A 12,393-nucleotide genomic window follows, 5' to 3' on the forward strand; every position below is an offset into this window, starting at 1 on the left:
ATAGAGGCTTTTCAAATAGAATTTTATTTTTCACATGTATAATGTGTGTGTGTGTGTGTAATCCTCGAGGGATCAAGTCTCCCCATGTCACTGTTGTATACACTAAGCTACATTAATTGATCTACCTTATTTATTACCTTATATACCTTATTTGGATAAATACGTTTGATAGTATTTTATTTATACTATGTGCTGTGAAATTTTGACACGATTTTGTTCAATTTTCACAAAGTTATTGAGATTTTTCGTAATCGCCTAAAAGATTTCTGAAGGACTGAATACATACCATCAGCCATTAAAAAATAATGCAATGCACAATTAAAATCAAATGTAGCCAAAACATTGTCGTCTGTCCAGATGTTGTTTTGGAAAAAATATGCTAGAAGAAAACTGTTTTTGATTCCGAGAAAATATGGGGGGAACAAGTCTCCCCAGGGATCAAGTCTCCTCAGTCTCCCTTACTATTTAATAACACAATAATATTTAAGTTTTTTTTATGTCTTTTCCTTAAACATATCTCTTTTTAGGCACAGTGGCAGCGATGCATATAAAAATTATCGATTTTCTTGTAACAATGCAGAAATGTACGAAGATAAATGCAATCAAGTAGAAGCCATCTTTGCAACAGGAATTGAAAAGATTCAAACGGTGTCTGGATCTATCTTAAACATCAACAACAAAGAGTGGTACACGTCCATTGCGCACTTTCGTGAAATGTTGAAAAATTTAGATGATATAATTGAAAACTTATTATCAAACGTGTTCTTGGTTGCGGATAATCTGGAGGAAAAAATCAATGTTCTCATCACTATTCTTAACTTCTACAAAAGAGATGGCATACGAGAAAGTTTTATGCGAAAGATTTCGGAAATTTGGAATGCTTTCAAAGATGAGCTTACAAGTTTGTCTAAAACCGTTTCCTCGGGAATCAATCATTACCCAACATTGTTTCCAAAAAAGTCGGGTCAGTATGCTTTACTAAGGATTAAATTCGAGAGAATATCACGCCTCAAAGATCTCTTGGAGCGATGTAGATTCTTTCCACAATGTTCGGAGAGCGATGAGATCCTGACCCTATTTGAATCATGCGAAAAGCAAGTAAAAGTAGCACTTAAAACGTGTAACGACTTGTGGATTAAATCTGTCAGTGCTGACCTTGGTTCATGGTACCACCGAAATCTCATTTGTCGAAGTCAAATACGCCCTGGATTGCTGGAATGCCACATTGAAAGACGCATGCTTGTGATTTTTGAAGAAGCGTATCATTTCAAAGTATCAGGAGCCGTTGTACCAAGCACCATAGATATGGATAGAAATGATCATGTTAAATTGACATTCGATAATGTCATCCGCATAATACTATATTTCAACAATGTCATATCATCGATTTCTGACAAGGAGCGTTTGTTCTTCAAACCAATGATACAACAAACAGAGCGGAAACTAGAACCACTGCGAGGAAAGCTCACTTGGGAAGAAGATTTAGGCGAGTACATCGACACATTTGTGACAAACGTGAAGGATCTTTTAGACATCATTCAAGTGTATAAGAAAGAAAACACCAGGATCTCAAACTGGATGGAAAGCATTTATAATATATTGTTATTCAAATTAAAACATGACAAAGGGCAGCAGTTACCAGATTTCTTGAATGACATAAAAAACCAAAAAAGATCATCTATTTCGGAGCTTGTTCGAGTGTATTCGGAACTGAGCAAGCATATATTCCGCATTTTCGAAACATTAGGCTCAAATATAAGAAAAATGGGTGAAAGCTGGGCACAGTATGTTCAAAAAATTGATCGACTTCTCAAAGCAGCCGTCTTCAATTCTTCATTAAATACACTGGAAAATATCCTCACCGCTCTTCAAAAAGAATCAGCTCCAATAGTATGCATTGAACTAATACTCAACAAGCATGGGATAACATATCAACCATCACTGGAATCGATCGAAACAGCACTAAAACGTTTACCAAGCGAAGTTACTTCCATCATAAAAATTATTCCGAGCATGTGCCAGCGGTTTCAAATAGATTCTGATGGAAGTTTTTATGAGGATTTTCTTCAAGACAGCAGATTTAAAACTATTGAAACCAATATCCACAAACATATCAACCATACTATAGAGGAACTCTGCGCCTTCAGAGAGAAATGGAACGTATTTCGTCCCTTTTGGAGTATCAACCGGAAAGCTTTCATTGACAAATTTAAGCTATCAAGTATGACATCAGAGGCATTTCAGAAAAACAATGAAAAATTTGAAGAGCTACTCAATCAGCTTGCTACCCAGCGTGACTCAACTATTTGTAAATGCGTGGAAATAGATGCACTGAAACTAAAATTTGCAATAACAAACCATATCAATGATTGGCAAATCAAATACATAGAATATTTGAAATGTGTTTCCTATGGTCGCATTATAGGTAAGTAAAAGCTAACCTTCGTACACAGTTTTATTTTTATTAATTATTGATAGATTTACCTCGATATACATAAATACATTTATTCCTCAACTGCAGAATTCCATCAAGTTCTAAAACATAACATGGAAGCTCTGAGCGTGGAACCGAAGGAAGTTGAAGAGCTAAAAACCCTTGAGAAAACATATCAAACCTGTTTTGACAGCATTCCGGCTTCCAAGGAAGAAATCGAAACAATTACAAGATACTTCAATGTTTTAGGTAGGTTTTAGGATGCAATAATAAAATATCATTTGGCCCATATAGCCGAGGCGGTAAACGCACGGGTATCCAGCATGACCATGCTGAGGGTGACGGGTTCGATTCCCGGTCGGTCCAGGATCTTTTCGTAAAGGAAATTTCCTTGACTTCCTTGGTCATAGAGTATCCTCGTGCCTGCCACACGATATACGCATGCAAAATGGTCATTGGCAGAGGAAGCTCTCAGTTAATAACTGTGGAAGTGCTCATAGAACACTAAGCTGAGAAGCAGGCTTTGTCCCAATGAGGACGTTACGCCAAGAAGAAGAAGAATAAAATATCAAAGTAATTTCAAAAATGCCTGCGCTTAAATTCAACGCTGAAATGCAGTTCTATAGGATTTTTCATATAGGTACATTGGATAGTCGTGCATTGAACGATAAATGTTATGAATTTAGATTGAATTAAAAAAAAAATGCGTAATTTTTAACTAAAAAGTACATAAAAAATCTATAGGGGATTAGCTTAAGGCGAAACTGGACGTATTTCCTCATTTTTTTAGTTTTTGATTTTTTATTAAATGACGAAGCAATATTTTCAAAATCGGTTTTCATACACAGTTAGAGGAACGATCGAGCTATCTCCTGGATTTTTTTCAGGTGTTAAACTTTTACCAATTTTTCCAAAACCATATTTTTCTGAAATTTCATTCAAAAATGGTTTCCTTAAAACTGAAAAACATTTTCAACCTGAAAAAAAAATCATGAGATTCCTTGATCCTTCCTCTAACTGTGTACGAAAACCGATTTTCAAGATATTACTTCGTTATTTAATAAAAAATCAAAACCAAAAAGTGAGGAAATGCTTCCAGTTTTGCCTTAACATCGTAAACCGCTGATTAAATATTATCCTAATCAAACAATCTTGGATCATTTCATTCGCACATTTCAAACATTTCAATAATCAGATAATCATAGCTTACACAGTTTTTTTAATCTGCTTAGTGAATTCCCTATTTTTTTTTAGTTGAGCGTACTTCTTTTTCATCATGATTCATTATTTTCTTTATTCCAGAAAAATGTGTGTCGGATTTGCTTCCAGAAGCTTACAACTTGAGACGTAACATTCATTCTAACTGGCAGCAGTACATGGAATTCTTAAGCAAAGTAAAAGAGCAGATTGAAAATTATCAAAACCAGTTCAAGCTATCGATGGCCAACGACGTGGCGGAACTTAAAGTTAATGCTTTAGAAATGTTGAAAATGTTAGATGATCAAATGCCCGTTGATGAAGAAATGTAATGAATGAATAGTATACATTTTTTTTTATTATTAACCATCTTGATAACAATAATTAATAGCTTGCCAAAGGAGGCGTTCTTCAAAATCGACTTACTATTCAAACGTCTGGAGGACCTTGAAGCACAAGAAAATCATATTAAAGAACAGTATAAACTACTTGGCATTGATTATCATCCACTTGACGTAAGTGAATATCACAGCACTGAATATTTGTTAACAATGTTTATTTTGAAGGTTATAATTGAAATAAGACAAAAACTGGAAAACTTGAAACTGATGTGGGAATTTGTTGAAAAGTGGACACTTGTCAAGTTACAAATCGTGTGTCAAACATACGATACAATGAATGTGGAAGAGATTGAGCAAAATATTATGTTAATCACAAGGTGAGATAATCGATTTTACTGTCAGGTCATTTGACGTTGTTTGAATTCACGCGGCTGCCCAACTGAAAACAACATGCAGATTTAATTTAGCATTCGTCTAGAAAAACATCAGTTTACTCTTTTTTTAACTCATTCGCAGAGTTAGGTCGTTAACTTTATTAAAAACACAAATTTCTCTTCACAGAGAACTTCAAAAAGTGACTGACACACTGGAAAAGGAAATAACATACCCGGTCTTAGAAGCTGTGAAAACGGATTATCAGAATGTCCGCATAACGTTCACGGCCATGGTTGATATGAAAGGGTCACATATGAGAGAACGCCATTGGGAGGAAATTCAGCTAATGATCGATTTGTAAGTTTATAATTGCTCACTATTTCCCCAAATGGAGCTAATAAGTATATCCACTAACAAAATCCTCTTCGATGGCTCCTACATCGCGACGGTCACTGCACTGAGAGATCGACATTGCTCTTCACTGTACATATTCAATCGAGCGGGTCAAATGATCGATGTTAACTGTTTTTTGGGAACTCAGCGAAGTGATTGTAATGGCAATTACGTATCTGGCTAGGCGTCAACCGTGAACTACATATACAAATTTACATAGAACAAATACTTTAGCAACAAAATAGGGCAGGGGGCCTATTTTGGGCACTTGCTGCTATAACTCAGTCAATTTCAATCCGATTGAATTTTTAAACGTAGCTAGATACTGTGCGTATTTGATCGTGTCTCAAAAATCAAGTCAAGTAGCAAGTGCCCAAAAAAGGCCCCCTGCCCAAATGTTTCCAGACCCTACTTCTATCCTGCCTACCCACTTTTACCTACCTGCTTTATGAACGGGCTCTTTTTCGTGTAAAATATGTGATTGTGAATTTAAAGTCGTAGTTTTGACAAATCACATTCGAAGGTTGTCAGGCATTATACAATCGAATGCCTTATTGCGATCAACCCACCTTTTTCTGTTTCGTTCCATACTACGTTCTTACTGAAATTTGACCTGCTTTTTCAATATAGTGTTCTTTGAAGCATTTGAAAGGTTAAATGAAATAATAGTTATTTATGTAACGAGTTGCAAAATGATGCTTTTTACAGTACGAGTCATACATTTATCCAACGAGCCTTGCTGAGTTGGATAAATATGATGAGTGCTGTAAGAATCGAGTTCTGCAACGAGTCGCACAAAAAAAAATTGCAATTGCAAAAAAAAACTGGACTATTAGGTTTCAAAACATCTTTTTTGCCATTACGTTGTGAAAACGTCAACTTTTCACTGAGCAAAAGAGCGCCAAAACGGCCTATTTTTTATCATTTAAACAAAAGTGCCGAAAAGTACTACTTTTCAACACTTGCGTTGAGAAGTAGCACTTTTTGGCACTTTTGCCAAAGCTGAAAAAAAAAAACTTTTTGCAACTCGTCACACAATAAACTATTATTCATCTACCATAGGACAACAAAACGAGTGCTCAAAGAACACAAAGCAGCGTTCCTCCCACCTGAAGTTTTGCATCAAATGTGAGAAAGGCTGCTTAGTTAATCTTGATTTTGAAAAATCAAGCTGAGTATAATTATAAAGTTCTGCTTGATCAAATCACATTGGGTGGTCAACCATGCTACAATGAATGGAATATCATCATCATCGTCAAATGCAAGAAAGGCTGCTTAGCTTAGTGTTCTTTGAACCCATTTTCTGTGGGACACCCTATTAACTTGGGACAACTATGCTGCCCACGGCAAAACACAGTGACTAACCTCAACAACAACCGGAGATCATTAAATTATTTGATTTTTAACTTTTTTCAGCAAAAGTGAACCAATTGAAGCTATAACTATAGAAGCGGCAATAAATCATGGATTATACTGTCACGCGGAAACATTGGGCGAACTTTGTTTCACAGCCCGAAAACAGTTTGAAATTGAAACGGAACTTGAGATGGTGGAGAAAGCAGCACAAATAATCAGATATGATATCCAACAAACACCAAACGCGGCATTTACAATTTCTGGAGCAGATACATTGTCAGCAGTGTTGAAATCAAACCTTACTATAATCGATCGTTTGCTACAATCACCCTATAGAAAACCATTTCAAGACCAACTTTACATCTGGGAGAAAGATTTAAATTTTATAAATGATTTGCTCGAATCCTTAATATTGATAAGTGATGAAAACCGTATACTTTACGAAATTTCAAAAATAATATCGTCATCATCGAAACTAAGTGATTTTAACAAAACATTCAATGGATGCTATGAGAAGTGGACTGATCTGATTAAATTTCTTCAAAAAGCAAGCCTGAAAATAGACATTTGTCCTCACGGTAGTTCATTCCTGAGAGACGTTGAACTTCTGCGGAAAAATTTTCTAGAAATATCATCAAACCTAAAAGAAATATTAGATTATCATAGGAGCATTTGCAGCCGTTTATCTCTACTACCAAATCAACAACTTATCCAAATGATTGCATTTCCATCTGATGGCGAGCTGATTATGAAAGCTATGGTACACATGTTTGAAAATATCAAAAACGTGAACATAAGACAACTTGACTTGCCGCAAAAATATGGAAATGTATGGGAAATCGATAGAATTAATACAATCGACGAAGAAAGTATTGTATTAAATAAATCCGTGCTTATTGAACCTGGACTTGATATAAGCAGCATAATAAACAGTTTGGAATCGTCATTGTTTGATTCGGTCAAAAACTCACTTCACAAGTGTCTAACATATTTGAAACAAAACTATTTCAATCGAATCGAAAGTGGATGGCTGCTTCGGTGGACATTACAAGTTTTAATTAAAAGCACTCAAATTGAAAATACTCATCATACAAGAAACGCATTAGTTCAAACGAGCTTATTGGGGAAATTCAAGCCGCTCAAAATGCTTAAAGCGATGCATGGCAAGGTTTGTTTTGAAATTATTCGGTCATTCTTTGTATCCTAATAATATTTTGATCCTTTACAGCTATTGAAAGATATGTTGGCAACAAATCAAAACTTGCAAATACAGAAAGAGTCTTTCTTATTCAGAAAAAAGTTAGAAAGCCTGCTGATAGTTGAAATCAATACACGAGATGTAACTGAAACGCTAATCAAAGCAAAGGTATTAAGTTTATACGCTTTCGAATGGATATCTCAAATTCGTTCGTACTGGAATGAAGAAACAAAAATCTGTTCAGTGCTTCAATTGAACAGCGAGTTCACCTATGGATACGAGCTGAAAAAATGCGATGAACCAATATTTATCACTCCTCAGACGAACCGTATGATGATGACAATAACAAGCATAATAAAATCCAAGTACATTCCTCAACTCAACGATAGCAATACAGATCATGGACATAATCTACTGAAGCAATTGGCAATCGAAATAGCAACACTATTTGTAACACTTTGCTGTAGCTCCACTTGGAACATTACTGATATCACTAGATATATTGATGGTGTAATGAAACTTCAAGCATGGATTTGCTTCAGAAATATTGATGAGCTTTCGTCACAAGTTCGAAGTTCAATCAATGATACCATAAGACAGGTGTTTGTACAAAAATCTAAGCGAACAACTCTGAATTTAAAAAGCGCCAAATCCATGAATAATTTCCACATTTTTACAATTTCCCAAAAAAATGTCAGCCCGGTACCTGCACTTGAAAGATCAATCATGAGACCTATCAGTATCAGTGTTCCAGATCAAGCCATTATTTTTGAAAACTTGCTATACTTGTGTGGTTATGAGCATTATAAGAAAATTACGTCTATGATAGTTATTTTCCATGAATATATACGATGCTCGATTTCATCCCAAAGCCGATTGTGGACATTCCATCGAATGCAGAAAGCTATTCTGAAATTCAGGAGATCAAGGGTTGAAGAAAAAATCCCGGAAATGGTTCAACTAGGATGCGCGCTACAGGTAAGATAACTTGTTTATTTATTTTACACATAACAATTTTGAACTACATATGTAAATGGGGGTTTACTGGCCTCCTCCAGAATAACCTATTCCGGAAAAAAAATCACGAGGTTAAGCGATAACTAACTACCTTTGGAGCAGAATCTAGAGTATGAAAAATCAAAATCGACATGGCTTTGATTCCCTAGACCTAGTTACGTTTATGATCATACTGGAAAATATTCTTTTACATATAAAGTGCCACGAATGAAAAATTGTCAATTAAAGCAATAAAAAATCCAGAAATTCATAAACCGTGCCATTGAATGTCTAAATTTTTGATCAAAATTCATAAGAAAAATGGGAAATGATCCCTAAAAATCAAAAATTGATCAATAGAAAATAGAAAACGAAAAAATGATCCATAATATATAGGAAATGATCAAATAAAAAATGATACAATAAACCCCCCCTACATGCATTTTTAAACACCAATCGGTCCAGTAGTTTCCAAATCTATAAAGGTTTGATAGACAGACAGATAAACAAATTCATTTATATAAATAGATTGATAGATAGGTTTGCTATTTTTTATAGATAATTCATGACGTGATTTATGAAATTCCAAACGATTGCTTTATGGTTTTCTGGTATGGATTGAATTTGCTTCAAATCTGGCGTTTGTTTTGTTCCAAAGAGTTGTATTTTTGTGGCCTGAACAAATTCACAATTAGTTTGAGTTTACCTCAAATATTGTTGATTTACTAAATTTTTTTCTGTGTAAATGTGATCAAATTTAACTTTTCACGTACAACAATGACCTAGCCAAGTATATATACGTTTACATCATTATTGATCTCATTATTGTTAACAAATGTTTAATGCAACTATATTTTCAGGATGAATTTATTCTTTCACTGTTGCAAACCGCCAGGCTTCCGACGTGTTCGTACGAAAAAATAATTAGAAAAAGTGACCGGGAAGGCAAGAAAAACGGGAAAATCTGAAATTCCATTTTTGAGGGGCATTTCTTCATGGAACCGGATGTCAAAAATCAGAGTAGGCAGGTATGACGACGTTTGCCGGGACTGCTAGTTCATTTATATAAATAGATTGATAGATAGGTTTGCTATTTTTTATAGATAACTAGCTGTCCCGGCAAACGTCGTACTGCCTGCCTACTGTGTTTTTTGACACACAGCTCCATAGGGACGTCCCCGGCGAAGTCATTTGTATGGGAGCCCCCCGTTCCAGAGACCGGAGAGTTTTCACACCAAGCTAAGAACCTTCCCCGGCCCCGACAGCACCCACATACAAAATTTCACACCGATCGGTTCAGTAGTTTCCGAACCCATAGGGTCAGACGGACAGACAGACAGACAGAAATTCATTTTTATATAGGGTGAGAAAGGATATTATCGGCTGGTTTGTTCTCTTCGTCAAGGGGGGTTTTTGTTGGCCAAATTGCCTGAAATTTGGGCATATAACTCAGCTTGGTTCCGAAGGATTTGAGGCCAACTTTGAGATCAACAGGTTTAAAAAAACACCCCATGACGAAGAGAACAAAACTGCCGAAAATACGTAAGTTCCCCTATATAGATTCTATGGATCGTTTCGGACATTTCATAACGTGATTTATGAAATTCCAAACGATTGCTTTATGGTTTTCTGGAATGGATTGAATTTGCTTCAAATCTGGCGTTTGTTTTGTTTCAAAGAGTTATATTTTTGTGGCCTGAACAAATTCACAATTTTTTGAGTGTACCTTGTTGTGTACCTGTGTTGATTTCTTTATTTTTCTGCGTAAATGTGATCAAATCTAACTTTTCCTGTACAACAATGACCTAGCCAAGTATATATACGATTACATCATTATTGATCCCATTATTGTTAACGAATGAATTTATTATTTTCAGGATGAATTTATTCCAAGCTTATCCGATGCGGAAACAACTTCATTCAAAAGCCATGTAGAAACAATATTTTTCAATGGAAATAGAGATACTTGTTTATCAGCTAACGATACAGAACAAGGTGACAACGTCTTTAACGCTTTTCGTTTATTGGACCTAATGGTAATTGAAGCTTGATTATAGTGCAAATATAATTAGTCACAATAACCTACTTACAGCACTCAACTTATGCGGAAAAGAAAGTCAAGGAAGTACTTGCTGCTTTCGAGAATCATACTAATCTGATAATCACCGGCGCAGAATGTTGTGGAAAGTCCAGCCTTATCAGTGTAGTCATGCAAATATTATCCGATCAAGGCGTTTATTTTAAACAATATAATTTGAATCCAATGAGTCTAGCTGCGATTCAAGATGTCAATTCGTGGAATGACAATTCGCTCAGTGAGGTTCTGAAAGCAATCCTGCAATCAAAAAAGCATAAACGAAAATGTATTATATTCGACGGCCCTTTAAATGATATATGGCTTGATACAATACTAGTCAATCGTGATTGCGTAAAAAGCGCCAGCCTCAATGTTTCCAGCGAAGAAAATGTTGTAAAATTAATCATTGAAACTGTTGATTTACAATGTGCAACACCTGCCTATATTGATAGATTTTCAATCATCAATGTTAAGAGCCAAAATGTGACAGGCAAACACATTATGAGCACATGGCTGGAGAGAAAAACGTGGCCAACCTTCTACATCAAGGATGAGTTGCAAATTCTAACAGACAAGAGTTTGGATATGTTTCTAAATTTCATACATCAAGAATGTTCAATAGCTGTAGAGTATACAGATGTGACAGTTCTTCACACCTTTTGTGCGTTATTCGAAAACATTTTCTTCAAGTGGGACAAACAAATCTATGAAAAAGAAGACATTATTAGTGAAGCTATTAGAAAATTATTCATTTTCTGCTGTATTTGGTCTATTGGAGGACTCATGAATGAAACAGAAAGGTTGAAATATGACATCTTTGTGCGAGAGTTTGTTTCAGATAGCGCGTCAAGCTTTCCCCTAAAAGGCAACATCTTCCAGTATTGTGTAACTTTTATCGATGGTGTATCCATTTGGGAACTATGGAGTGTGAATAGCGTTGACTATTCGAGGTAAAACATATTACTAAATTTCCCATTAAAATTATATTCTATAGTTAACAACTTACAGAGGATTCGTATATACACCAGAAAATAAGCCTTACCACTTTATTGTGTCAGCACTGTTGTCAGACAAAAGACCTGTCCTACTTCTTAGTGACTCTACTGTTGGTAAAAGCGCACTAATACGTAATATCCTAACTGGCTCAAATGAAGACAAATCAAATATATGTATCAGTAACTTAACAAGCAAAACAACAGTGACATCTTTGCGACGAATACTATCGCATCACTCAATGAAAGTGTCTCAAGAAATCATCTATCCAAAGCAAAGAAAAAACCTAACCTGGTTTATCGATGATATGCATAACGTAGCCACTAATCAGCTGGATGTATTGGAATTTTTGAGAAATTTTTTGGAACATCATTCTTGGCATGACAGTAATCATCTTCAACGCCTGAAGCAAACGAATGTTGTAGCAGCAATGCGAAATCCAATTATACTTGGAAAACATGAAGCAACATTCAGAAGACTAATAAATAAATTCCATATCATATTTCACAGCAAAAGCGATGATGAGAGTATCATATGCATATTCAAGAGAAGAATTGATTCTCTAATGGCCGATGAAATCACACATAATCTACCAACAGCTATACCATCAGCAACCGTCGATTTAATTCGACATTTATCGGCAAGCTTCTTTCCCACACCAGTGAAACCAAGATATGACTATTCGTTAAAAACCATCTCTAGGATAATTGATATGTTTTGCATTTTAAATCAAACACCATTGCTGAATGGCAGCAATCATCTCAGATTATGGATACACGAATGTTACAGAGAAATCCACGACATTTTGGACAGGACAGATTACGCTAAATTCTACGATATCTTTAACAACACGATGTTAAGATATTTCGATGTATCCTTACACGGTATTTGTCCCGGGAATCAGAGTCCTGTGTTTAGCGATGTTCTTTGTCAAAACTCAACGTACCAAGATATAACTGAAGTTGAATCTTTAAGGTAATGTATCATATTTTCGTTTTCATATCGTCATTTGTAATTATTTTATGTTTTGCCG

The 12,393-nt window shown here is 35.4% G+C and overlaps 3 protein-coding genes across 3 annotated transcripts in view; all 3 read left to right on the plus strand.

The window, feature by feature from the left end:
- Positions 1 to 4,851, plus strand: part of LOC109420451 (dynein axonemal heavy chain 2) — a 9,287-nt gene extending 4,436 nt beyond the window's left edge. The window contains exons 5-10 of the mRNA XM_019694801.3: positions 528 to 2,425; positions 2,522 to 2,683; positions 3,737 to 3,959; positions 4,023 to 4,146; positions 4,198 to 4,349; positions 4,534 to 4,851. Coding sequence (XP_019550346.3) covers positions 528 to 2,425; positions 2,522 to 2,683; positions 3,737 to 3,959; positions 4,023 to 4,146; positions 4,198 to 4,349; positions 4,534 to 4,708 — 2,734 coding nt within the window. The 3' untranslated portion in view covers positions 4,709 to 4,851. The remainder of the gene's footprint in view (positions 1 to 527; positions 2,426 to 2,521; positions 2,684 to 3,736; positions 3,960 to 4,022; positions 4,147 to 4,197; positions 4,350 to 4,533) is intronic.
- An 811-nt stretch (positions 4,852 to 5,662) lies between these two features.
- On the plus strand, positions 5,663 to 9,157 carry LOC109420441 (dynein axonemal heavy chain 1-like). Its single transcript, XM_062849003.1, has 2 exons — positions 5,663 to 7,264; positions 7,325 to 9,157. The coding sequence occupies exons 1-2, from the start codon at positions 6,287 to 6,289 to the stop codon at positions 8,279 to 8,281; spliced, it is 1,935 nt and encodes a 644-aa protein (XP_062704987.1). The 5' UTR covers positions 5,663 to 6,286; the 3' UTR covers positions 8,282 to 9,157.
- Positions 9,158 to 10,164: 1,007 nt separating this feature from the next.
- LOC115261989 (dynein axonemal heavy chain 6) lies at positions 10,165 to 11,354 on the plus strand. Its single transcript, XM_062849004.1, has 2 exons — positions 10,165 to 10,326; positions 10,383 to 11,354. Exons 1-2 carry the CDS (start codon positions 10,324 to 10,326, stop codon positions 11,319 to 11,321), a joined length of 942 nt encoding a protein of 313 aa, XP_062704988.1. The 5' UTR covers positions 10,165 to 10,323; the 3' UTR covers positions 11,322 to 11,354.
- Positions 11,355 to 12,393: the final 1,039 nt, after the last annotated feature.

Source organism: Aedes albopictus, chromosome 2, assembly GCF_035046485.1.
Source record: "Aedes albopictus strain Foshan chromosome 2, AalbF5, whole genome shotgun sequence".
NCBI lineage: Eukaryota > Metazoa > Arthropoda > Insecta > Diptera > Culicidae > Aedes > Aedes albopictus.

Bases quoted from the DNA above. Each gene is read 5' to 3' on its own strand.
- LOC109420441 (XM_062849003.1), top strand. From the start codon at position 6,287: ATGGTGGAGAAAGCAGCACAAATAATCAGATATGATATCCAACAAACA. The intron at 7,265-7,324 runs GTTTGTTTTGAA...GATCCTTTACAG, and splicing joins TTAAAGCGATGCATGGCAAG to CTATTGAAAGATATGTTGGC.